The sequence below is a fragment of the Microcaecilia unicolor genome, chromosome 8 (assembly GCF_901765095.1).
Source record: "Microcaecilia unicolor chromosome 8, aMicUni1.1, whole genome shotgun sequence".
NCBI classification, from domain to species: domain Eukaryota; kingdom Metazoa; phylum Chordata; class Amphibia; order Gymnophiona; family Siphonopidae; genus Microcaecilia; species Microcaecilia unicolor.
Genome location: NC_044038.1, coordinates 4,785,047 through 4,812,706, shown reverse-complemented (window position 1 = coordinate 4,812,706; position 27,660 = coordinate 4,785,047). Strand labels below are relative to the sequence as shown.

At 46.4% G+C, this 27,660-nt stretch overlaps 1 protein-coding gene across 1 annotated transcript in view; it reads left to right on the top strand.

Moving 5' to 3' along the window:
* Positions 1-27,660, top strand: part of MSLN (mesothelin) — a 97,351-nt gene that overhangs the window by 58,037 nt on the left and 11,654 nt on the right. The window contains exons 26-34 of the mRNA XM_030211998.1: positions 1,519-1,598; positions 4,851-4,974; positions 10,878-11,068; positions 13,070-13,160; positions 17,331-17,463; positions 20,300-20,484; positions 22,769-22,927; positions 24,238-24,368; positions 25,756-25,886. Coding sequence (XP_030067858.1) covers positions 1,519-1,598; positions 4,851-4,974; positions 10,878-11,068; positions 13,070-13,160; positions 17,331-17,463; positions 20,300-20,484; positions 22,769-22,927; positions 24,238-24,368; positions 25,756-25,886 — 1,225 coding nt within the window. The remainder of the gene's footprint in view (positions 1-1,518; positions 1,599-4,850; positions 4,975-10,877; positions 11,069-13,069; positions 13,161-17,330; positions 17,464-20,299; positions 20,485-22,768; positions 22,928-24,237; positions 24,369-25,755; positions 25,887-27,660) is intronic.

Here is a 27,660-nt window from a genome sequence, read left to right as displayed (position 1 = left end):
CCGGGGCCCCGCCCCTGCCGCCCTTTCTGCCCCGCCCCCTGAGGTCACCGCCGCTCCCCCATCCACTCCCTCCCGAGGTCGCCACTGCTCCCCCACTCCACCCCCCCGAGGTTGCCGCAGCCACTGCTCCCCCCTCCACCCCCACCTCCGTCCGCCACCGGGCCGGGCCCCCTGCATTGAAATCACAGTCTCACCTCTGTGAAAGCAGCGCTGCAGGCAGCATAACGCCTTCCTTCGGCCCTCCTTCCCTCCTTGTGTCCCGCCCTCGCAGAAGTTACATCAGACAAGGGTGGGACACAGAGAGGGAAGGAGGCCCAAGCGAGGTGATCTGCTGCCTGCAGCGCTACTTTCACGGAGGTGAGACTGCGATTTCAATGCAGGGGGCAGATGGTTGACAACAGAGGGTGGGTGGGACTGCGGCACCGGGCCCTGGGAATTTTGTCCCCCCACCTGCCCCCCCCCCCCTTGGCAGCTATGGCTGGGGCGTTCCTGGCGGTAACAGACAGCATGCCCATGTTGGCGTGCACTGCATGGTTACCGCATTGATAGTGCGTGAACCCTTACCGCCATGTCAATGAGTGGTGGTAAGGGCTCAGGCCATAAATAGACGAATACTAGTTTTAATATTAGCACAGGCCCATTAAAAAAATTGCCTATTTCCCAGCCACGGTAAAAAGTGGCCCAGCGCCTGCCTAAAAGAGACAATCACACTACCACAGGCCACTTTTTACTGCAGCTTTGTAAAAGGACCCCTAAGTGGGGTGAGGTTGCCAGTGCCCACCCCTGGCCAAAGTGACAGTAGGAAAAGGGACATTCATTTTGCTTTGCCTCGAATCTAGATAAAGTTTGTGTTTTCCGTTACCTCTTTCTGTGCTCCTTTCTGAGGGTACATCCTTCATTAAATGTTTGTGTATAAAACATGAAAAACTAGGAAGCGAAGGTGACTTCATTGGCTTCTGTAGTGTTCAGAAGCTCAGCCCTGCCAGATGGTAAAATTAAGCACTTAGGGAGCAGAAGATCTTCTGCTCTTAGCATTTACAAAACTGCTTTCGTGTCTTAGATATCAACACTTGAAATAGAGACCTTGGGTCAGTCATATACCCTAAAGGAGATAACATTGGGGGTATAAAAGGTGAACTGCTTCTTTGAAGTACATCCTGAGATGAATCAGTGGCGTTCCTAGGGGGGCGGACACCCGGGGCGGCGCCCCGCCCCCCGGGTGCATGTTGCTGAGGGGGGGGTGCCGCAGCACGCGCCTGCTGCGAGTTTACTAACTTTGCTCGTTCGCTGCAGCTCCCTCTGCCCCGGAACAGGAAGTAACCTGTTCCGGGGCAGAGGGAGCTGCAGCGAACGAGAGAAGTTAGCGAATTCTCGCAGCAGGCGTGCACCGCAGCCCCCCTCCAGCGGCGTGCACCCGGGGCAGACCGCCCCCCCCCCCCCCCCGCCTTGGTACGCCACTGAGATGAATTGCTCTGTGGGTGGTGCTGTGTTATTCTTAATTCATTCCTTTTTCTTCAGCTAACCTGCCTGGCCAGATTGAGTCGGCAGAACTCACTTGATCACAACCTCCTTCCAGCTGACGCCTTGCTTTTCTATGAGTAAGTTACCTAATGCAAATGTAGTTTATTACCTACATAGTAACATAGTAGATGACGGCAGAAAAAGACCTTCACGGTCCATCCAGTCTGCCCAACAAGATAAACTCATATGTGCTACTTTATATGTATACCTGACCTTGATTTGTACAACTACTACTATTTAGCATTTCTATAGCGCTACAAAGCGTACGCAGCGCTGCACAAACCTAGAAGAAAGACAGTCCCTGCTCAAAGAGCTTACAATCTAATAGACAAAAATAAAGTAAGCAAATCAAATCAATTAATGTGTAGAGGAAAGAGGAGAGGAGGGTAGGTGGAGGCGAGTGGTTACATAGAAGTCTGCCCAGTGCTAGCCCCGCCTTTTAACCACCAGTGCCACCCAATCTCGGCTAAGCTTCTGAACAGGATTCCCACCCATGTTTGAATTCCGTTAGCGTTTTCATCTCCACCACCTCCCGCGGGAGGGCATTCCAAGTATCCACCACCCTCTCCGTGAAAAAATACTTCCTGACATTTTTCTTGAGTCTGCCCCCCTATACCTATCCATCTATAAAACGCAACAAGAACTGATCAAGGTCAGTAATTCAACTACACGGCCAACGTATAGTTTGAAACATGTTGGAAACCATGTATGTATTCAACGATGTTATCCATTTATATCCACATCTAACTTAGATGTTTCAAGCTATATCTGCTATTTGTATGGCCCACCAAGACACGTGCAGAGCAATTCTACTATTTAACATTTCTAGAGCGCTACAAAGTGTACGCAGCGCTGTACAAACACAGAAGAAAGACAGTCCCTGCTCAAAGAGCTTACAATCTAATAGACAAAAAGTAAAGCATTTAAATTTAAAATATTTAAGCAGTCAAGCACAAGAGAACAGTCACAGAAGGACAGAAGATGTTGAAGGGTGGTCAGTGTGATTAGGTGTAACTCTGGTTGGAGTAGTGGGAGAAGGTGATAGAAGAATAGAAATGGGTGAGGTAAAGTAATGAGTGGGTTGATAGGGAGGTTATATAAGACATGTCACTCTAGGGGTGGGTGGGTAGAGGGGTAGGGTGGGTAGGATTAAGTCTAAAGCAGGAGAAGGTATTCTCTGCAGCCTATCTGTGAGATGGAAAATGCTCTCTGAAGCTGCTGCTATAAGTTGTTAGTTTTCTCTCCCTGAAAGAGATCCAAGCCACACCCACGAAGTTCAAACTGTCAGTGGGGAGGGTGAGGGGAGGAAATGGCAGTGCTTGATGAAAAAGAGAGCTCAGTTTGATAGGAGATATACTATAGGATGTCATTCTGAGGCCAGGCTAAGTCTAAAGCAGGAGAAGGTATTCTCTGCAGCCTATCTGTGAGATGGAAAATGCTCTCTGAAGCTGCTGCTATAAGTTGTTAGTTTTCTCTCCCTGAAAGAGATCCAAGCCACACCCACGAAGCATTCCATAACCAAATGCTACATTTACACATGCGTGACATGCATAAGTGTTTAGAACACTACCATGCATGCACATACGTGAACACCTGTGTGCGTGAATGCCAGCATGCTGCCGAAGAGTTATTCTTCAAATACCCACTTAACTTACATAGCTCATATTTGCAACAGGGGCAGAGCTTGAGGAGTACCTAGACAGGGATCCTATTTACACACGGAACCTTATAGAATGCTATAAGCTGCCACATATAGTCACTTTCCCTTGCACCAGCTACACTATTCCCTGTAAGCTGAGCGGAAGGTCCTCCACCTACAGTCCTCGACTACTGCAACCTACTCCTCACTGGCCTCCCACTTAGCCATCTATCCCCCCTTCAATCCGTTCAGAACTCTGCCGCTCGTCTTATCTTCCGCCTGGACCGATATACTCATATCACCCCTCTCCTCAGGTCACTTCACTGGCTCTCGATCAGATACCGCATACAATTCAAGCTTCTCCTCCTTACCTACAAATGCACTCACTCTGCTGCCCCTCACTACCTCTCTACCCTCATCTCCCCCTACGTTCCTGCCCGTAACCTCCGCTCACTTGACAAATCCTTCCTCTCAGTACCCTTCTCCACCACTGCCAACTCCAGGCTCCACTCATTTTGCCTTGCCTCACCCTATGCCTGGAACAATCTTCCTGAACCCCTACGCCAAGCCCCCTCCCTATCCATCTTCAAATCCTTGCTTAAAGCTCACCTCTTCAATGCTGCTTTCGGAACCTAACCTTTCGAACATATAGACTGCCCCAATCTGCCTGACCTATCAGATTGACTGTACATTTGTCTCTTAGATTGTAAGCTCCTTGAGCGGGGGCTGTCCTTCCATGTTAAATTGTACAGCGCTGCGTAACCCTAGTAGCGCTTTAGAAATGTTAAGTAGTAGTAGTAGTAGTACTGTCAGTGGGTGGTGCTGTTTTTCTCCCATTCAGTTTGGACAGCTCTATGGTATGCGTGTAAGTCTTCATACTTTTTGGTCCACATATGTATTTATATGTGCCAATATGGCTACCTTCACAAAATTAACTCTGTAATGTAGGGCCTGGTGTCAAGTGCTTGGACGAAGTTGGTGACCTTTCTTGGCACAATACAAGTTTTGGCTGTCGCTGGAAAATGGAAACTTCGAACATTTTCAGATTTGAAGCGTTTGTTCCTTAAATGGCTGCCTTCATGTGAACCTTGGTCAACACAAATTTGTCTCCAGGGCCCAGATATAGAGATGCCTTCAGTATGGGAGGAGGTGCTCTGTCTGTCCTAGGAACATGTTGCAGCTTTGACTATCCCCCTCCCGCTTCCAGGTCTCTTCAACAATGATACTTGTTGTTGTTACATTTGTACCCCGCACTTTCCCACTCATGGCAGGCTCAATGCGGCTTACATGGGGCAATGGAGGGTTAAGTGACTTGCCCAGAGTCACAAGGAGCTGCCTGTGCCTGAAGTGGGAATTGAACTCAGTTCCTCAGTTCCCCAGGACCAAAGTCCACCACCCTAACCACTAGGCCACTCCTCCACTTGGTGATGAGGCTCTTACTTTGGATTTTATTGGGTGTTTCTTATTATCATACACAGAGTTATCATGTACTGGGGGGAGTAACCTGCACAGAGTAGCAGTTACAACATACACAAATGCATGGGGGGGGGGGGGGGGGAGTGACCTGCATGGAGTGGCAATTAGAACCCTAAACACTGGAAAGACCACTCTGGTCTTCATCTGCCATTATTTACTACCATGTAATTATTCAATACTTCATTTTTGACAATGATAATTTGCCATTTTGCAGCACAGACAACGTGAAAGGCAACTGCAAAGACTTTTTCACTCAAGCTTCCCGAGGAAATGTAAATAATTTGGCTCAAAATCCAGCTCAGGTGAAGAAACTCCTAAAGACGTCATCGAGCTGCTTGGTAAGAGTTTTGCTTTGTATTGAAATAAAGGCTGTTCCCCGTGTCTTCCACAGGGGTGTTATTCTCCGACAGTGTTCCACTTGTCATTTTTATGGCTCTACTTGATGTATGTGGCACTGTACCATTAAAAACAGGTACTTTTTCTGTCCCTAGCGGGCTGACAATCACTGCAAGATTATTTTGGTAGCAAGGAGTTAAAATAGTGTAGCAGTTTTTCAATAAGTTATAACTAAGGGGGACATTTTCTGACTCCTCACATTGGTATGTAGTTTCTACCAGCAGGCTTTGCCATCAATTTTCAAAACAAAGGTACACATGCAGTTTCCCTTTGAAAAGCACGGCAGGTACAAAGTACATGTGATCGCTTGCATTTGTTTTTCCTGTGGGTAGAATCAGTGGCGTAGCAGGGGGGGCTGGCACCCGGGGTGGGGCGGTTCGCCATTGCACCCCCCCCCTGGGTGCAGCACGATGACATCCCCCCCTCAGCGCATCGACACCCCCCGACCAGCTCCCACACCCTTCCTTTAAAAAGAATGTCGGAATCTGAGGCGAGGCGCAGCCCCTCGCGCCTGCCCTGCACGTAAAAGAAATGTGGACCGTCGGGCCTTCTCTCGCTCTGTCTGTCCCGCCCTTGCGGAAATAGGAAGTTGCGTCAGCGGAGGGCGGGACAGATAGAGCGAGAGAAGGCCCGACGGTCCACATTTCTTTTACGTGCAGGGCAGGCGTGAGGCGCTGCGCCTCGCCTCCCGATATTCTTTTTAAAGGTAGGGTGCGGGAGCTGGTTGGGGGGTGTCGATGCGCCGAGGGAGGGGGGAACTGGCAGGGAGCACCCCCCCCTGAGCTGACACCCGGGGCGGACTGCCCCTCCCACTCCCCCTTGCTACGCCACTGGGTAGAATAGATTGAAAATGGAATCTTCACCCACGCTTACTATACCTCTCTTGACTTAACATGCACCCCAGCAACGCCTCATCATATCACGCCTAAAAAAAATCCGTGCTGAAACGAAATACACCTAGGTGTATTCTATGAAGTATACCTAAATTTCCAAGTGGTTTATAGAGTACATCGAGCTCCTGTCCGCTTGACTAAATTTAGTCGTGAGCAGTTACGCCAAGTCAAACTTGGCATAAATGCCTACTCCTAAATTAGGCACGGACCGGGTGTATTCCATAACAATGTGCCTAGATTTGAGACACACCCATGACCTGCCCATCCAGACCCATGGCCACGCCCCCTTTTCAACTATGCAATTTAGAATTGACGCACATCACATTATAGAATACACTTAGATCTGCGTGTAAATTCTAATTAATGTCAATTAGTGTCAATAATTGCTTGTTAATTGGCAGTTATCTGCGCTGAATGACTTGTTAAGTAATTAAGTTGTACACGCAAATACAGAATACGCCTGGATTTGCTTGTGCAGTTTAAGTTGTGCTATGTAGCATCTGGGGGAATATGGCTGAAAGTATGTGGAGACATAGCTCTTGCTTATAATCCATGTAGCTTTAGCTTCCCCTCCCCCCCCCCCCCCCCCCATAGCTTCCTTGGTGTGTTGTTGATGATTGTATCTTTCCTTTCTATATATCTCTATATTTTCATGTATTGTAAATCACTTTGATTGGAAGAAAGATGTTATATCAAGAACTTTTAGGGGGTCTTTTTCATAGGCGCACTGGCATTTTTAGCTCATGCTAGATGCTAATGACGCCCATAGGAATACATTGGCGTCTTTAGCATTTCATTTGCGTAGCAAGGGCGGGGCGGTGGTTCGCCTCGGGTGTCAACGGGTGGGGGGGGGTACATCCATCCACCCCCCCCCGGCGCAGCGCCTCCCCCCCGACACGGTCCCCACCTGCCTTGAGGAAATAGGAAGTTACGTCAGAGGGCGGGACACAGTGAGTAAGGGAAGGGCGGACGAAGCGATTTCTTCTTTACAGCAGCGCTGCAGATGGATGGAGCTCGTAGGCAGGTGGGGACCGTGTCGGGGTGGCGCTATGCCGGTGGGGGGGGGGTCCATGCCGGTGGGGGGGTGTCATGTTGGTCTGCACCCGGGGGGGGTGCAGCGGCGATCCGCCCCGGGTGGCAGCTGCCCCCGCTACGCCACTGTTTGCGCCTATTTTTAATGTGCGATAAAAACGCCAGCGTGCCTACGAAAAAGACCCCCTTTAACTATTAAACCTGCTGGAGAGAGAGAGAGAGAGAGAGAGTGCTAATCCCCATGCTGCTGCTTTTGCTGCTAGGAGGAGTAAGGTGGGGAAACTGCAGACTGTCACCTGTACTTGTTTTGAAAGCTCCCAGTGCAACTCTCCCACCTTTTCTCTCTGCCTCAGTAATAGTTTATTTATTTGTTACATTTGTATCCCACATTTTCCCACATATTGTAGGCTCAATGTGACTTACATAATACCGGAGAGGCATTTGCCAGCTCCGGTGAGAACAAATACAAAGTGGTGGTGTGGTAGGATAAAGATCGTGTGGTATAGCCACAATTAGTTAGTTATGTTTTAAACATTTTCACTAATGGTTATTTATTTATTATCCACTTAAAATCTAAGCAAAATACAAAGTCACATTCACAAAGCATAAAAACAAACAATGAAACAATCAAAACACATAAACAACAAAAACATAATAAAATATCAACTATCTCCAGTAAACTGTCTAAACACTAAGCCCCAAAAGGCCTGCTGTAAAAAAATGTGCCCTCAAAGGTTTTCTGTATTATTTAAGAGTCTCCTTGTCTTGGGGCTCACAGAACATTTGTCTCCCAGTCTTCTTACCTATTTCACTCTGTACATGCATGCTCTTCTCCAAGGTCCAGGTTTGAATTCCACACTTTACCACAAATACTAGTATCGGTGCTCCAAGACTTGTGTAAAACATACTCTGCTTTCAGGTAGTCATTCTTTCCACAGTCTGTAAAAACTTGGCAAAGAGGGGGCAGGGGGAAAGAAAGCATTACGATGTGCGGTATCATAACGAGAATGCAAAACAAGAAGCAGATGACAGGTTTTCTAGGACAAGAAGAGGTTATTGGAAGTAGATGATTCACAAGATAAGAGGGAACACGTGGAAAGAAACCTGTGTGTGCAAGAAGACTTTGAAGTAAATAGAGTATGCTATCAGGAGCCAATATTTTGCAATGAATAGTAGAGTGATGTGATTATATCCAGAAGGAAAATGAAGCAACTTGACAATGGTGTCCTGGATGGTTTGTAATCGTTGGAGATTAGACTGTTTCATTCCATAGTAGGGAAGCGAGACAAGGATCAACCACCAAGGTGGAGAAACAGGATCCGCTTCGGTGAGAAGAATACTAAAGCAACAGAGTAGGATGATCAACAGGACTCTTCCAAAAACCAAGGAACACCGGGGGACATTTTACTGAGGTGCACCGAAAGTGGCCTGTGGTGGTATAGGCGCGTGTTTTGGATGCACGCAGATCAATTTTTCAGTGCACCTAGAAAAGCATTTTTTTGTGGACAAAAAAGGATGGGCGGCAAAATTAAAGCCAGCGTGTGTCCATTTTCGGGCTGAGACCTCTTAGCGGTAAGGTCTCACACGCTAACCAGGCAGTAAGTGGCCAGCGCACGTAAACTGCTGATTACCGCCAGTTAAGCATGGAATTACCGCCTGTCGCACACGGTAGCCGGGCGGTAGTTCCAATTTGGCATGTGTTGGACATGCATAGGTGCCTACAAGCCTTAGTAAAAGGTCCCCTTAGTTCGTTTTTGTGTACAATTGGTTTCTCACGCATCACTTAGGCAATCGTCAGTCTTTTTAAAGACTTAAGCCTGGTTTTACCACTTTCTTCTGCAAAACTCTGTTTGTTTTTGTGCTACAACAACATACAGACTCCTGAGGCAGGCACTTTTTGACAAAACATGGCACCGTGTCGAGTTAAAGTATTAACATTTCCATCTCATCTCCTTGGTTTTTGGAAGAGTCTTATCGATCACGCTACTCTCTTGCTTCAGTGTTCAATCCATAATAGAGAATATCTCAGTAACCTAAGCAGCTAATGACTAAGGCATGTATTAAAGTTCCTAGGGCATCTCAAAGTGTGGATGGAGGGCACACAGCTGCCATAAAGAGAAAAGCATGTACAACTGAAATCTGCAAGTCGAAAAGGAGCCCTGAGTCGATATAGTAGTCAAGAATTTTAACGGGAGCCTAGCAGTGAAGGAGAGACCATAAGGGTGATGGAAGTGCTCATGATGGGAATTAATATACCGCCTTTCCCGGTTCCCCAGGATCAAAGTCCGCTGCACTAATCACTAGGCTAATCCTCTTCATAGCCACAGACTTGTGAGGACTACTACTACTACTACTATTTAGCATTTCTATAGCGCTACAAAGCATACGCAGCGCTGCACAAACATGCAGTTATTGACAGCATCAAGACAATCGGACAGGGTCAAGTGACTGAGATCAGCACAGTGGACTCAATTCCACAAATGGTGCCCAAATTTGGTTCACTGATTACAATTAGCACCAAGTGCTATTTATAGAATAGTGTTTGGTGCAAGGATTTACATCAATTGAAACCTGGTGTAAATTCTTGCACCTAAATTAGAAGCAGAGAAAACTGTAGTCAGATAAAGGCCATTTAGCCTATCCAGCCTGCCCAACCATGAACCACGCCATCTACTCTCCCCATCACTCCCTTAGAGATCCTATGTAATTTGTCCCAAGCTCCCTTGAATTCAAATACTGTTTTTTGTCTTCACCACTTCCACCTGGAGGTCGTTCCATTAATTCACCACCCTTTCCGTGGTGCGCAAGTCCCTGTTGGAGCTTAGAAAATCCTTTTTTCTCACTAAGCATTGATGACAGTTTGTCTGTGCCCCTCCAACTGAAAGAGGGAAAGGAAAGGCACCCTTAGAATTATAAGTATTGCCACACTGGGACAGACCAAAGGTCCATCAAGCCCAGTATCCTGTTTCCAACAGTGGCCAATCCAGGTCACAAATACCTGGCAAGATCCCAGAAAAGCTCAATACGTTTTATGATGCTTATCCCAGAAATAAGCAGTGGATTTTTTCCAAGTCCATTTAATAATGGTCTATTGACTTTTCCTTTAGGAAGCTGTCCAGCCCCTTTTTAAACCCCGCTAAGCTAACCACCTTTACCATATTCTCTGGCAATGAATTCCAGAGTTTAATTACACGTTGAGTGAAGAAAGATTTTCTCCGATTCATATTAAATTTACTACTTTGTAGCTTCATCGCATGCCCCCTAGTCCTAGTCCTGTGCCTCTTTAAGGAGGTAATTTTATAACTATCCCCACTGGTGAAAAATACACATGCATCCAGTTTTCCTCAGAGCCCAACATTCAAAGGATTTATGCTCCCAATTCTGAGAGTTATGGCCTCTTTGAAAATTTACAGGGCTGAGGGCATAAACGTCAGAATTTCTGTAAACTCTTAAATTTAACAGCATAAAAAGTGGGCGCTAGCAGGGGTGGATTTAGGGCGGGGGAAAAGAAGTTGCACACTTAGCACTGATTTTCAACACTAGGCTCATAAATCTAGACAAACGAATGCCAGGCTTTACATTTATCAGCATAACTTTTAAGCTCCTAAATTAAGATGCATTTTCAGTTTAAAATTTATGCTCCTAAATGTGGCTGAGAATAGGGCCTTTTACTAAGCCGCGGTAGCTTTTTTAACTCACAGTAGAAATCAGCTGGCAGTAAACGCTGAGATGCCCATAAGAATATAACGGGCGTCTCGGTATTTACTGCCAGTTGATTTCTACCACAAGCTAAAAATGCTACCGCAGCTTAGTTAAAGACCCCCACATTTGGGAGATTAAATTTAGGAACTCAGCATTTTCTGAATATTGGGCCCTTGGTATGTAGGCGAACGCTAACATCAAAGTCTTGTCCTGTTTAGAACATAAAAGGCAGTGCCCTGAATGCAGACCAGCTGAGGAGTCTGGGTGGCCTGGTGTGTTATATGAATCCCTCAGTCATCGGTGCATCAGATCCTCAGATTGTGGAGAACTTGAAGCAGTGCCAGAACCTCAACGACGATCAGCAGACCGAGCTGGTGAACGTGCTTAAGAGTGGCAAGACGCAGTATGGGTAAGTGCTAGATCTTTGGGCATTTTCCAGAAGAGTGTCCTGCTTTTCTCTCCCTCTCCGTCTTTCCCTCCTCTTTAGGGGTAATCAGGAGACAGAGCTGATACAAGTAGCATTTATGTCATTAGAACTCTTTTTCCATTTTGGGGGTCAAACATTTCCACTATGCCTAGGATTTGCAGTACTGCAAGTTTATTTTCAAAGGGATGCAGCAGAGTCTCAGTGCAAATAGACTCAGGAAGTATGTGTATGACTTTTAAAATGAAAGCCTCTTGCATACTTTCTCTCCCTTGACCTAACCCTGTTCTGGACAAAGCCTTTAAAGCAGGTCCTTTTGCCTACAGAGGGGGTGGACAGTTTTCATTGGGAGGAGGTAAGTTTATAAAGGTAAATAGGTTTTCCTACAGGTGAATGGACACAAGAGGATGTATTGGACTAGACTCTGTATATTGCACCTAAAAAAAAAAATCAACGCTGAAACGAAATACGCCTAGGCGTATTCTACAAAGTACACCCAAATTTAGGCCTAGTTTATAGAATAAGCCAGAATTTCAGCACAGTTTAGAGAATACACCGAATGCCCCTCCACACAACTAAATTTAGTGGCGGGCAGTTACGCCAAGTAAAGCTTGGTGTAAATCATGGACGTAGCTACGGGGCCCTGGACCCCCCTGCCGATGACCCTTTTGACCCCCCTCATGCCACCAACCCACCGTCAACCTGCCGTCGCCTACCTTTGCTGGGGGGGAGGAACCCAACCCCCACCAGCCGAGGTCCTCTTCTTCCTTCATTCTGTTTCCGAGTTGGTGGTGGGAGGGGGGGTCGAGAGGGTCATCGGCAGGGGGGTACAAGGTGGCGGAGGCGGCGGGGGGGTCGGCAATGGCGGGGGGGGGGGGGTCGGCGGCACCAGGGGGGGCTAAAATGTGCACCCGCACCTTGGGCTCTGGACACCCCTCCCGCTGAAGTCTGGCTACGCCCCTGGTGTAAATGCCACACCTAAATTAGGCATGGAATGGGTGTATTCTATAACAACACGCATAGATTTTAGGAATGCCTCACATCCCACCCATTCCGCGTCCCCTTTTCAACTATGTGACTTAGAATTTACGTGCCACACGTTATACAATAATGCTTAGACAGCTATGCGCGTAAATTCTAATTAATGCTGATTACTGTCACTAATTGCTTTTTAAATTGGCAATTATCAGCACTGATTGGCTTGTTAACTAATTAAGCTGGTTGCGTAAGTACAGAATACAATTGGATTTGCGCATGCAACGTAATTCACGCTATATAGAATCTAGGGGATTGTGTTTAGGGGAGTCTTCAAGAAGGGGGTGCAGGGTCTTTTGTCATATGCAGGTCCCTTTAAGCAGTTTAGTAATTCCTGCAGTTAAAGTAAGGTACAGCAAATACCCAACTCGTTGTACCTCATCTTTATAACTTACTCCCATAGTGACTTCTGAGATAAACATCGCTGCAGTAAAATGCAATATCTTAGTACAGTTCAGGAACTACCAGTCTTTGTCTTTATCATTTTTCTTCTATTCTTTCTTGGTGGGGAAGATTTGGCTGTTTTTGTTGCTTCTTATCTAGTGAAGGAGTTCCTGACCTAGGTAGTATCGACCTAGATATTGGTGAAGGGAAATGCTTTCCCTTTCTTCTTGGAGAGTTGTGTCACTTTTATAAATTTGCTGTCCATTTTTCTCCATAATGTTGATTTTGTATGTTTTTTTTTGTAATGTATTTTATTGTTGATCTGCGGTGCAGGTGGCTGCAGATAAGTTCAATCTCTTGGACAGTTTTTTTTTTTTCATGAAAGTGGTTTGCAAATTATTGTAAATGAACAAATGCAATTTTACTTGCCCGTTGGCTTTAAATATTGACCCCCCCCCCCCCCTCCCAAGTGACTTCAAATTTAGCTTACGGTTTCTAAACAAGCTTGTGGATCTGGGATGACTGTTTGTTTTTCTTTGGTTGCCCCCCCACCCCACCCCGTCACAGATCCCCATCAAGCTGGAAACTCGGGACGCTTAATGGGTTGGGATCTCTGCCATTCTTCATGAACCAGGACATCTTTAGCAGCCTTAAAATGGTAAGTTCCCTTTGTGTGACGTGTGAGGATGATGTAATGGGGGGAGGGGTTCAGTAACAAGTCGGCAGACAGGAGATTTTAATCTTCTGTACTTCAACAAGAGTTAATACCTCAGAGGTTAACTCTGCTTGTCACTTTTGCGTTGGAGCCTGATAGGAATGCCGTACTACGCCTTTTGTTGAGACACTTAGAAAATCTGTTTTTGGGCTCAAAGGTCCGTATCTTTCCAGATCTCTCACGGCCTACACAGATGAGACGAAGGGCCTTTTTGGAACTTCGCCCCAGGGTGGTGGCATTGGGAGCAAATTTTGTTTTGCGATTTCCTTGTTTTTGTAATGTGATACTTGAGGGTAAACATTTTCAGTTTGTAGACCCAAAACAGTTGAAAGAGTTTATTGATGCAAGAGTTGATGTGAATATAGTAAACCTTCCCTAATTTAGCAGGCTGGGGTCTGAACCAGAGGAGGCCTCTATTGATTATTAATTTTTGTATCTTTTTTCTTTTTTAATTTCCTTAATCTTGGAATCAAATTTCTTTAACTTGTGGACAAACGGGCTGTAAAGATATATACTTACTTTTTTTTTTGTTTCCTAATGTTAAATAATGCCGATTGCATATTCACTTTAAGTGGTGATGTATTGGAAAATTTAAATAAATAATTTAAAAAAAAAAAGAGTTAATATCTCTTCAACACTAGAGTCTGTAGTTTACAGTTTCACTGTATCAAAGCCTTCTCCTGTATGAGCACGCAGTTGTGGAATGCATTGCCACCTGACCTGAAAATAATTTACAATCTAATCAACGTTCGTAAATCACTGAAGACTTATCTCTTCAACAAGGCATCCCACAACGATCCATAATAGGAACTGTAATGCATCACCACTTACTTGATATCCTGAATGTTTTCTCCCTATACCTTATTGCTTAATCCTTTTATATCATCCATACTCTTTATATTATACCAATTGTATCTTTTACTTTGGATTGGCGATCTATTGTGTTATTTATATAATCTACTAGTAAAAAAGGCCCCGTTTCTGATGCAAATGAAACGGGGGCTAGCAAGGTTTTCTTCTGTGTGCATGTGGGAGTGTGTGTGTCCCTGCCCTCTGCCCTCTCTCCCCTCCCCCCTCTGAGTCCTTCAGTAAAAAAGCCCTGTTTCTGATGCAAATGAAACGGGGGCTAGCAATGTTTTCTTCTGTGTGCATGTGGGAGTGTGTGTGTCCCTGCCCTCTGGCCTCTCTCCCCTCCCCCCTCTGAGTCCTTCACTGTTACAGAGCCAGCGATTTGATTTCCTGCTCTGCTGTTTTCCTTCACTGTTTGTGTTAGAGAGAGAGCGAGGGCGGGGCAGACACTCATGGGGAAACCGGATATCTCTCCCCCTTCACACTTCCGGCTGGAGGCTTCATTTAGAACGTTGGTGTTGCCTTTTATATAGAGAGATTATGTCATCAATATTCTTTATGTAATAACCAATTGTACCTTTTTTACTCTGGAATGGCGGATGCCATGAAGGAACATTGTAAGCCACATTGAGCCTGCAAATAGGTGGGATAATGTGGGATACAAGTGCAATAAATAAATAACGAGGCTGGTGTAACTGCTCATCCCTTATGTTTGAACGATTTTATTGATGACAAAATGATTACAGAAATATCATGTGCAGCCCCCTACAACTCAATTCTCTCATACAAATTTGCAGCTATCATCAAGAAACAATGAGTGTCTTATGTTGTTTACGATCATCAATTTTTCAACATTTTCTCCCCCCTCTCCTTCTACAGTAGCCTCAAACTGCTCATCCCTTAAATATAAACACATCTTTGGCCACTTCTTCTAGTATTCAATAAAGAAAAGTAGGTGTGTGGGTTTTTTTTTTTTAAGAATAGGCTTGAAATAGGTGCCATAACTATTACTACTACTACTATTTAGCATTTCTATAGCGCTACAAGGCATACGCAGCGCTGCACAAACATAGAAGAAAGACAGTCCCTGCTCAAAGAGCTATGTAATAAAAGTGAGCCAAGTATAGGACAATCAAGCCATTGTGACATCACTGATGAGGTTGGCTCTTATTGGTGGCCTGAGGCATTATGACATCACAATATTAGCTCTGGTTACAAGAGACAACTACTACTACTACTACTATTTATCACTTCTATAGCACTACAAGGCATACGCAGCGCTGTACACCATACATGAAAAGAAAGTCCCTGCTCAAAGAGCTTACAATGTAATAGACAAAAAATAAAGTAAGCAAATCAAATCAATTATTGTGTACAGGAAGGAGGAGAGGAGGGTAGGTGGAGGCGAGTGGTTACGAGTCAAAAGCAATGTTAAAGAGGTGGGCTTTCAGTCTAGATTTAAAGGTGGCCAAGGATGGGGCAAGACGTAGGGGCTCAGGAAGTTTATTCCAGGCGTAGGGTGCAGCGAGACAGAAGGCGTGAAGTCTGCAGTTGGCAGTAGTGGACAAGGGAACAGATAAGAAGAATTTATCCATGGAGCGGAGTGCACGGGAAGGGGTGTAGGGAAGGACGAGTGTGGAGAGATACTGGGGAGCAGCAGAGTGAGTACATTCATAGGTTAGTAGAAGAAGTTTGAACAGGATGCGAAAACGGATAGGGAGAGGGGTAGTATGAGTAAAGCGACCCTGGCGGAAGCTGAGACGGGCAGCAGAGTTTTGAACCAACTGGAGAGGGGAGAGGTGACTAAGTGGGAGGCCAGCAAAAAGCAGATTGCAGTAGTCTAAACGAGAGGTGACAAGGGTGTGGATGAGGGTTTTGGTAGAGTGCTCGGAAAGAAAGGGGCGGATTTTACGGATGTTGTAAAGAAAGAAACGACAGGTCTTGGCAATTTGCTGGATATGAGCAGAGAAGGAGAGAGAAGAGTCAAAGATGACCCCAAGGTTTCGAGCTGAGGAGACAGGGAGAATGAGAGAGCCATCAACAGAAATAGAAACCGGGGGGAGCGGGAAGGTGGGTTTGGGGGGGAAAATGAGAAGCTCGGTTTTGGTCATATTTAATTTCAGGTGGCGTTGAGACATCCAGGCAGCAATGTCAGACAAGCACGCTGAAACTTTGGTTTGGATGCAAGGTGAGATATCAGGGGTAGAAAGGTAGATTTGGGAGTCATCAGCATAGAGATGGTAGGAAAAGCCATGGGATGAGATTAATGAACCAAGGGAAGAAGTGTAGATAGAAAAGAGGAGGGGACCAAGAACAGAACCCTGAGGTACGCCGACAGGCAGAGGGATAGAAGTAGAAGAGGATCCACCAGAGTGAACACTAAAGGTGCGGAGGGAGAGGTAGGAAGAGAACCAGGAAAGGACAGAGCCCTGGAATCCAAGTGAGGACAGGGTATCGAGAAGTATGCTGTGATCGACAGTGTCAAAAGCAGCGGAAAGATCAAGAAGAATGAGGATGGAATATTGGGCCCTTAGACCATTATAGAATTACCCTCCAGAAAACTCCTTTACACACCCCTCAGAACTGCAAAAAGGAGGGAAGGGAGCAGTGGTGTAGCTGTGGGGGGGGGGGGGGGGGGGCATGGGGGCCTGGGCCCCCCTCCAAAACTGACTCGGCTCTCTGGTTTGGCTAGCAGAGGTCCCCAACCCCCACTGCTGAAGCGTTTGTCCCACACTGGTCTCACTGCAGTGTCAGCGCTGTGTACGCTTTGTAGCGCCATATAAATGCTAAATAGTAGTAATAGTCTACCCTGCTCTTCTCAGTCGTGCCATGCACGCTCGTTTTAGTGAAACTGAGGAAGCGTGACACTTCACGCACGCTCAGTTTCATTAAAATAAGCGTGCACGGCGTGACTGAGAATAGAGCAGGGCAGTGAGCGCGAGACTAGTGCAGGACAAATGCTTCAGCTAGCGGGAGTTGAGGACCCCTGCCAGCCAAGGTATCATCGTGTGGCGGCGGTGGGGAGGCAGGCCAAAATGCGCCCCCCACTTTGGGCTCTGGCCCCCTCCCGTCTACGCCGCTGGAAGGGAGCAAACCAAAAGTTTAAAAAGTCAAAAAACGAGTGGTGCTAAAATAAATATTCCTTCTTCTGTGATCTCATTGCAGTCAGGGTAAGAGTCGAGTGGCCTTAATCCCTTATATCGAGGGCTTTGAGCTAAAATAACTGCAGATGGTTGAAAAATCTGTTCTCTTCTACTCTTACAGAACATTAAACAGGATTATTTTAAGGACTTTGTTGGAGGATTCAAAAAGCAAAATATTCAACGAGACATCGGCAAAAAATTCGTCGATGCCTTTACGTCGCCTGTCTCTGGTCAGCGACGCAAACGAGGCGCAGGTAAGTGTTTTTAACTGACACATCGTTGCAGACATTCAACTCAGCTTTCGGGGATATCATTCTGGGTTTGGGAGCACTGGGTGCCCTGTCACATATTTTCATTTTCTTTACTTCTTTCAATTCTTGCTCTCTTTTTAGTTCCTGTTATTTCTAAATGTTCTTTTTAATTTGCCTAACAATTAATGGCTTCACCGTATTGTTGTTTTTGTGTTACTTTTGGTGTTTTGTATTTATGTATTTAACGAGAGAGGTTTGTGCATTTTTCATGTACGTTGCTCCGAGTCCTTTTTGATAGCACAGTTCAAAAATGCGAGGGGTCCTTTTTACGAAGCTGCAGCAAAAGGAGGCCTGCGCTGGCAGAGGGTAAAAGGCAGGGGGTTTTAAAAACAAATGGATGTGTAGCAAGTGAAGCACTTGTCGCGTGCCCATTTCGGGTGGGAGCATTTACCGTCACCCATTGAGCTGGCGGTAAGGGCTCTCATGCTGCCCCGGCAGTAATCATGCAGCACGTGGCACTGCCCAGTTACCGGCGGGTATACACCTGTGCTACCAAAACAAACATATTGTGTAGCACCAGAAATGGAGTACGCTGGGGTGGGAGCTACCGCCGGGCTGGTGCAGAAGCCCGGCGGAACTTCACTTTTAATGAGCGATAAGCCCATGTTGAGCTTACTGCCGCTTTGTAAAAGGGCCCCTAAGTAAATAAAGTAGCCACCATTAAGGGCTCCTTTTACTAAGCCCGGCAGTACGTTCCCACCGCTAGTGCGCCATCATTTCAGGCGCTACAAAAATGTATTTATTTTTGTAGTTCCGGAGTGTACTTGGTGGTAATTACTGCCAGGTTAATGCAGAAGCCCTCCCCCTCCCGAAACAGCCACGCGGCCATTTCCTGCAGGAAGGCGAGACTTCCCTTTTACCAACTGTGGTAAAAGGGGGGGCTTGGCGCGCATGTAAAACACGTGCGGATGCCAGCGCCGGCCCCCTTTTTGCAGCAGCTTGGTAAAAGGGGCTCTAAAATGTTATAATGTCTGTTTTTTGCAAATATTGACCTTTATAACTAAAAATCTTTTTTAAATGATTTTTTTTTTAATGTTGATAACTCCAGCACCTCATACATACAGTGGGGGAAATAAGTATTTGATCCCTTGCTGATTTTGTAAGTTTGCCCACTGACAAAGACATGAGCAGCCCATAATTGAAGGGTAGGTTATTGGTAACAGTGAGAGATAGCACATCACAAATTAAATCCGGAAAATCACATTGTGGAAAGTATATGAATTTATTTGCATTCTGCAGAGGGAAATAAGTATTTAATCCCTCTGGCAAACAAGACCTAATACTTGGTGGCAAAACCCTTGTTGGCAAGCACAGCGGTCAGACGTCTTCTGTAGTTGATGATGAGGTTTGCACACATGTCAGGAGGAATTTTGGTCCACTCCTCTTTGCAGATCATCTCTAAATCATTAAGAGTTCTGGGCTGTCGCTTGGCAACTCGCAGCTTCAGCTCCCTCCATAAGTTTTCAATGGGATTAAGGTCTGGTGACTGGCTAGGCCACTCCATGACCCTAATGTGCTTCTTCCTGAGCCACTCCTTTGTTGCCTTGGCTGTATGTTTTGGGTCATTGTCGTGCTGGAAGACCCAGCCACGACCCATTTTTAAGGCCCTGGTGGAGGGAAGGAGGTTGTCACTCAGAATTGTACGGTACATGGCCCCATCCATTCTCCCATTGATGCGGTGAAGTAGTCCTGTGCCCTTAGCAGAGAAACACCCCCAAAACATAACATTTCCACCTCCATGCTTGACAGTGGGGACGGTGTTCTTTAGGTCATAGGCAGCATTTCTCTTCCTCCAAACACGGCGAGTTGAGTTCATGCCAAAGAGCTCAATTTTTGTCTCATCTGACCACAGCACCTTCTCCCAATCACTCTCGGCATCATCCAGGTGTTCACTGGCAAACTTCAGACGGGCCGTCACATGTGCCTTCCGGAGCAGGGGGACCTTGCGGGCACTGCAGGATTGCAATCCGTTATGTCGTAATGTGTTACCAATGGTTTTCGTGGTGACAGTGGTCCCAGCTGCCTTGAGATCATTGACAAGTTCCCCCCTTGTAGTTGTAGGCTGATTTCTAACCTTCCTCATGATCAAGGATACCCCACGAGGTGAGATTTTGCGTGGAGCCCCAGATCTTTGTTGATTGACAGTCATTTTGTACTTCTTCCATTTTCTTACTATGGCACCAACAGTTGTCTCCTTCTCGCCCAGCGTCTTACTGATGGTTTTGTAGCCCATTCCAGCCTTGTGCAGGTGTATTATCTTGTCCCTGACATCCTTAGACAGCTCCTTGCTCTTGGCCATTTTGTAGAGGTTAGAGTCTGACTGATTCACTGAGTCTGTGGACAGGTGTCTTTCATACAGGTGACCATTGCCGACAGCTGTCTGTCATGCAGGTAACGAGTTGATTTGGAGCATCTACCTGGTCTGTAGGGGCCAGATCTCTTACTGGTTGGTGGGGGATCAAATACTTATTTCCCTCTGCAGAATGCAAATAAATTCATATACTTTCCACAATGTGATTTTCCGGATTTAATTTGTGATGTGCTATCTCTCACTGTTACCAATAACCTACCCTTCAATTATGGGCTGCTCATGTCTTTGTCAGTGGGCAAACTTACAAAATCAGCAAGGGATCAAATACTTATTTCCCCCACTGTATGTGTGGGTCTGATAAGTTTCAGCATCCCCCCTACCCTGCCTGCAGAAATGTTTATTTGTCATCAAATCTTTTTAGCCACCATGTCAGACCAATGACATTGTCCAAACCCTACTTCTGAACAGGATGCACTGCTGGAAATATAACGGCCGCCAGCATTAGAGATCCACTGTTCCTTTTCACGTACAGCACTGCTGAAGAATTTAACCGCTGCTTGGACGATGATGTCTTGCAGCAGAACCTGGCAGCCTTTGCAGACCAGCCTCTGCCGGACGATTACCTTCAAGTTATGAAGGACAGGCTGGATAAGGTAATATTAGTGTGCTGTGAGGCAGGGGAGGGGGAGGCTACAGATCTGGCATTAAATGGGAAAGCCAAGAGGAAACAGAGGAACAGGGAAGGTCGCAGTGGATGAAATAGAGCGCTTCTCCACTAGCGTGAACGACAATGAAGGCCCTAGTATGTACCTGTATGTAACATGTAAACCACTTTGGCTGTACCACAGAAAGGCAGTCCTTTTATAAAGCTGCAGTAAGCAGTAACGCTTGCTTACAGCAGCAATAAATAGCACATCGCAGGGCATGCTGAACAGTGGCGATCCTAGGTCGGCTGCCACCCGGGGCGGATCGCCGCTACGCACCCCTCCCCTGGGTGCAGCAGCGTCCGTCCCCCCAGGGTGCAGCACGACACCCCCCCCCCCCCGGCGCAATGACACCCCCTTCCCCGGTGCATCAAGCCCCCCTCCCCCGGGTGCATTCTTGGCTGCTGGTGGGTGCAGAGAGCAGCCGCGCACCTGTCGGCTCCACTGGCTCCCTGCTCCCTCTTCCTAACCTGTTCCGGGGCAGAGGGAGCAGGGAACCAGCGGAGCTGACAGGCGCGCGGCTGTTCTCTGCACCCCTCCAACAGCGTGCACCTGGGGTGGACCGCCCCCACCGCCCCGCCCTTGCTACGCTGCTGATGCTGAAGCTTTTCCTACTTAAGTGCACAAGTATGGAATGCACTACGAAAAGCAGTAAAAACTACGCTCGACCACCTAAATTTCCGGACAGCACTAAAGACAGACCTGTTCAGAAGAGCATACCCCACCGACCCAACATAAAAATACTTGGATACCTGCGACACAACGTAACCAAAGACCGTAATGGACATTACCTGACTCTTCCTCCCCCTTTCTAATTTCCCCCCAATTATACCTATCACACATGTACCTCGTTCTACCACAACATCACCTTGTGTGTTCGTTATACATTGTATTTGTTCAGACCGGAACCGGCTAACGCTGTAAACAGAACTGTGTAAGCCACATTGAGACTGCAAAAAGGTGGGAAAATGTGGGATACAAATGCAACAAATAAATAAATAAAAATACTGAGTAATTATGCCATTTGCCACTGCTACCCACCTGCTAAAAAATAAAATTCATTTTTTGGTGCAGGGCACATCTGGGGATGGAAAGTGGGTGTGTCCTTCATTAATCAGGTATTTCAGCTGCATTGCCAAGTGCCAATTAGCACGCGAGACCTTACCAGCGACGTAACAGGTGGCAGTAAGGGCTCACACGCTAATTTGTTCTAATGGCCATGCGCTAATGTCAAAATTAGCACGTGGCCATTAATACCACAAATAAGAATTTCGGCCATTTTACCCTAGCGGATAAAATGGCCATAGCACATGGGAATGACCCACATAAGGGGTGCGTTAAGACCACTTTTTAGCGCTGGTGGAGCTACATTACTTTTATTTCTGGCAGGGGCGTAGCCAGACACCCAACTTTGGGTGGGCCTGGACCCAAGATGGGTGGGCAGAAGAACCCCTCCCTGTCCCACAGATGATTTGGTCTCTCCTTGTCTCACCTGCATGCCATCTCCTATTTGCAAGGTATGCAGGAGGGACAGTTGTTGGGAGTTTTCAGCTGGTGGAGCTTGGGAATCCCTGCCAGCCACACCATAGGTGTGCTGCTACTGGGTGGGCCTGAGCCCACCCTTGGCTATGCCACTGATTTCCGGAATGATCATATTAAAGATAAGGTGACTGTCTGCATCTTTATCACAGAACACGTCTATAGCCAATGGAAGGATTGAGTATGACAAAAGGCTCAGACGATGCAAAACCTGTATAAAGATGCAGGAAAAACATGTGGCATTTGTCGGCTTAAAAAAAACAAACAGAGCAGATCAGTGGTAAATCCAAAGAAGTCTTTATTGAAGAGTTTCAACCTAGTGCAGGGGTAGGCAACTCCGGTCCTCAAGAGCCGCAGGCAGGTCAGGTTTTCAGGATATCCACAGTGAATATGCAGGAGATAGATTTGCATACCATGGAGGCAGTGTATGCAAATCAAGTTCATGCATATTCATTGTGGATATCCTGAAAACCTGACCTGCCTGCGGCTCTTGAGGACCGGAGTTGCCTACCCCTGACCTAGTGCAGTGCCCAATGGGTATTTAAATGTACCTGGGCGCAGGTGTTAATACGATAGGAAAATGATTTGAGGTAGACATGTGTTGCTATTACAGAATAAGAAATATACATAACACTTTCTGCTTAACTCAGCGGAAGGTACTTTACTCACTTCCTAATTCTTATTTTAATATCAGATTTACCCTCAGGGGTTACCAGAAGACCAAATCAAGCTGCTGGGGGGTGCGCTGTCCCGCTTCTACACTCCAGCTGATATCAACAAATGGAACATAACTTCCAGTGACACCCTCACCATCCTAATGAATCCAAATGACCCCCCCTGGAATAAAGATCAGGTAGATGTCAGACCCTGGAGTCTCATGGGGATAGTTCTAAAGAATGTGCTAATATTTACATGGAGAATATGCATATAAAGGATTAGAATACCGGCATGTACGTGTCCACACGCAAGTAAATGGTAAAACTCCGTTAATGTGCTATTCTGTAAATTCATACGTATCTTACATGGCGCATATGTTACAGGTAGGGGTGTATGTGGGAGGAGACTGGGTGGAACATGGGCGGGACTTAGGCCTGAATAACTTACACAATACCGCAAGTGGCGCACGGGGCCGGTTCAGCGTATGAAACAGGTGAGGCAGTGGATCAGGACACTGTTTTTAAAGGGCACCAAAATCCTGCCCTGGCATTTCTCCTTCTCTCTTCCATCCTCCTTATGGGCGGGGGGAAGGTGGAGAGGGGAGATGCTGGACTGGGACCCTTTATCACCAGTAGGAAAGGGGTGGGACTTGAGAGAGTGGGAGAGCTACCAGATCATCGGTGGGGAGGAGGGGGAGGGAATGCAAATGTTAGCTCAGGGCACCCTTGATCCAGTCCTGGATGTGCACATTATTTCCAGCATTTATACCAGCTCTATGGCGGGTGTGTAGCGTTTGGGCCTAACCATATACGTGCGTATATGCCCAGTTACACTAGAATTATATAAAAGTGCTATCATGTCCCCTACCTCAACGCAAGCGGCGTCCTCGGGTTGTGTGGGGTCCCGTTGACACACACACTTGACTGGCACAGCCCTGAGCCATGTGTGTGTAGTTCTTCTCTGGCTGCAGGCTCCTTGATTGCTTTGCTTCCATGCACCTGGTTCTGCTCTCTCTGCCTGGCCTTCAGGCTCCTTGATTGCTTTGCTTCCATGCACCTGTCTCTGCTCTCTCTCTCTCTCTGCCTGGCCTCCAGGCTCCTTGATTGCTTTGCTTCCACCCACCTGTGTCTGCTCTTCCTCAGCCTGGCTTCCCTTGCTTCTCTCCTATTGGTCTTCCGGTTCCTCCTTCCCCTGTTCTTATCCTATGGCTGTGCTCCTTCTCCCTGCTGGTCCCTGTGGATGTCAGATGCCAGCACTTTATCAGCTGAGCTCTTCCTGGACTCCATGCTTCGGATTCCACTTTGGTAGGTGTTACTTGCTCAGTAGTTTGCTTCTTCTCTACTTTGTCACTCGTTGCTGACTTTGCCTGTACCTGGATTACTCTCTTGCCTGTTGTTTACCTATTGACATTACCTATACCTAGAGTACTGATAGAACTGAAAAATGAGCTTGCGGAGCTCTCCTTTTAACTTCCAACTACTAATCACTTGGAATGTTTATTTTCAGACCATTGCCATTTTAACAAGGTATCTACAGTCAGGCAACCCATTGACAGGACAAATCCTGAAGAACAACGGCCAGTATCTCTGCACACTGGACGCTGCCCAGATTTCCAATATCTCTCCAGATGCTTTGAAGTAAGTCTTTGGAACACTCATAGTCAGCTGGGGGCCACGTCGGAGCTCTGTAATTACAAAATAATAGTAATGTTAAGAGATGGGTAGACCTGGATATAGTGGTATTCATTGATGGTAACCAAGATCAGGATGTGACTGCCTAGGAGGCTATAATCTGGAATTCATTGCCAGAGAATGTAGTAAAAGTGGTTAGCTTAGCAGAGTTTAAAAAAGGTTTCAATGGCTTCCTAAAGGAAAAGTCCATAGACCATTATTAAAACGGACAGGGAAAATCCACTGCTTATTTCTAGAATAAGCAGCATAAAGTGTATTGTACTGTTTTAGGATCTTGCTAGGTATTTGTGACCTGGATTGGCCGCTGTTGGAAACAGGATGCTGGGCTTGATGGACCTTCGGTCTGTCCCAGTATGGCAATTCTTATGTACTTATAATCTCATCTAAAGTGAAAGCAGGGGTATAGCTACTGTTGATCCAGCTTACCAAAATGCCCATGGTGGCCCAGTGGTAGGGGTCATCTGCAGTTCCAGTATCTCTCCCTTCTTCTGCACCCCCCCCCCCTCCACAACACACACACATCCTGATTCTCCCCAACATGTGTGGGTCGTCAGTAGAGATAGCCCCATTAGGGCCCTTCCTCTACGGTGGCCCATCCACAGGAATTTGCATCAGAGAGGCGGGATTCCACAGAAGAAAGACCTTACCAGGGCTGGCCAAGAGGCAGCCAGTTTTCAGTGCTGCCTCTGCCAGCGACCCGTGCATGTTAAGAGAAATAGGAAGGAGGGGTACAGAGAGAAGATGTATATGCACGTGGGTGGGGGAGAGGGTGATGGTGAACATGTAGGAAGTTAGAGGCGGGAGAAACAAAGAGAAACCTGGAGGAAAGGAGAGGGGGAGGAGAGATGCTGGACATGGAGGGGGAAGCAGAGGTAAGAGAAATAGAGAGGCCTAGAACAACGAAGAGAGGTAGAGATGCTGGACATGGAGGGGGAAGCAGAGGTAAGAGAGATAGAGAGGCCTAGAACAACGAAGAGAGGTAGAGATGCTGGACATGGAGGGGGAAGCAGAGGTAAGAGAGATAGAGAGGCCTAGAACAACGAAGAGAGGGAGAGATGCTGGACATGGAGGGGGAAGCAGAGGTAAGAGAGATAGAGAGGCCTAGAACAACGAAGAGAGGGAGAGATGCTGGACATGGAGGGGGAAGCAGAGGTAAGAGAGATAGAAAGGCCTAGAACAACGAAGAGGGGGAGAAATGCTGGACCTGGGGAGGGGGGGGAGGAAGTAGAGAGAAAGAGAGTGGATCGGGGGGAGAGAGACGCTGGACTAATAGAGGGAGAGAGAGAGAGAGCTGTTTCTTTATCTTTATCTCATGCAGTTTTTCTTTCTGTAGGGATGCTGGAACCTTAGACATTTCAACGTGTACCCAAGATAAAAAAGACATTTTGTATGAGAAAGCTAAGGAGGCATTTAGCAGCGCAAGCAATTCAAGTTCATACTACAGCCTCATACAGCCGTATCTTGGTAGGTCTGTGTTCTACTGTTGAAGCCATGTTTCTGTTCCTCCCTTATATTTTAAACTGACTGAATTTTATTAATTTCATTTGACTGGTGTGGATCCTGCGTTGCCGACTCTGTCAGAAAATTTAAAAATGGCATCCATTAAGAATTATTTCATGTGATCAATGGCCTGTGTTTCCTGCCGAACTCCGGTACCTGTGGCTGCACCTGGTGCATGAAAAGTTAAATCTGGGCAGAGCGGAGCCAATTTTTAAATAGTCCCTGTGCAGAGGTTTTAACTCTCTTGCTGTTTACAAATGCTCAAAGATCATTACCTGTGTTTCTCTTTAATAATTAGCAACTCTATTAAAAACAGCCTGCATACATTTGCATTTAATTACTCACCTTTTCCAGATACAAGCTGAGAGTGGGTTACAATTAGGAGCTATTTCCTTGCGCAGGTGGGTTCATAATCTAAATCATACAGCGGACAACAGCAGATGAAGTGACTTACCCAAGGCCACAAGGGGGTGCCAGTGGGAACAGAAGGATTTGAAGCTGGTATTTCAGATGCACGAGCTGCAGCTTTAATCAGGAGACCATTTCCCTGCTTTATGAAGTAAGGGGGTAAATTCAGTAAGAGGCAAAGTCAGCACTGGGATGATGCGTGCAAAGCGTGAATTTTATAAAGGCAGTTCTTGGTGGACCTGTATGGAATACTAGCTTATGTCATTTTCACGCCTAACTTTCGTCGTGAGCCCTGGCAAAGACTGGAGTAAACGCTTACACTTAACTACTGTCAGTCAGATGTGGAAATGGAAGTATTCTAGAACGCCGCACCTAAATCCTGGGGATGCCCATGACCTGCCTATGACCCTCCCTTGGCCACGCCCCCGTTAGAGTTTTGCATGAGTTAGGTGCTCAGTTTACAGAATACGGGTGTAAATCAGTTATTTATTTATTGGCATTTATTAACCGCCTCTGTGAAGAGATTCACCCAAAGCGGTGTACAGCAGGTACAGTTTAACATGAAACTTACAAGCTTGTCAACAGCATAAAAATTAGTAAAATAACCAAGAATAAACATAAATACAGTAAATGAGGTAAATTTGAAAACAGTAAACTGAAACCTAAATAATAGAACTACCATGAAACAGTGTCAAAAATCTACACATTTAACAGCAATGAAATTCAATTACCAGAAATCTAATACAATGTTAGTATAACACTAATGATACACCTAAGAAGCATTAGAACATTTGACTAACAGAGATATGATGCTAAAGACTTTCTACAATACGTCTTGCCGTATAGCTGAGGGAACAAGATGATGCGCAGTTGCTAATTAGTGTCTGTTAATGCCAGTTAGTGTCTGTTAATGCTAATTAGTGTCTGTTAATGCCAATTAACAGACCTTGGGGTCATCTTTGACTCTTCTCTCTCCTTCTCTACTCATATCCAGCAGATTGCCAAGACCTGTCGTTTCTTTCTTTACAACATCCGTAAAATCCGCCCCTTTCTTTCCGAGCACTCTACCAAAACCCTCATCACACCCTTGTCACCTCTCGTTTAGACTACTGCAATCTGCTTCTTGCTGGCCTCCCACTTAGTCACCTCTCCCCTCTCCAGTCGGTTCAAAACTCTGCTGCCCATCTCGTCTTCCGCCAGGGTCGCTTTACTCATACTACCCCTCTCCAAAGACCCTTCACTGGCTCCCTATCCGTTTTCGCATCCTGTTCAAACTTCTTCTACTAACCTATAAATGTACTCACTCTGCTGCTCCCCAGTATCTCTCCAC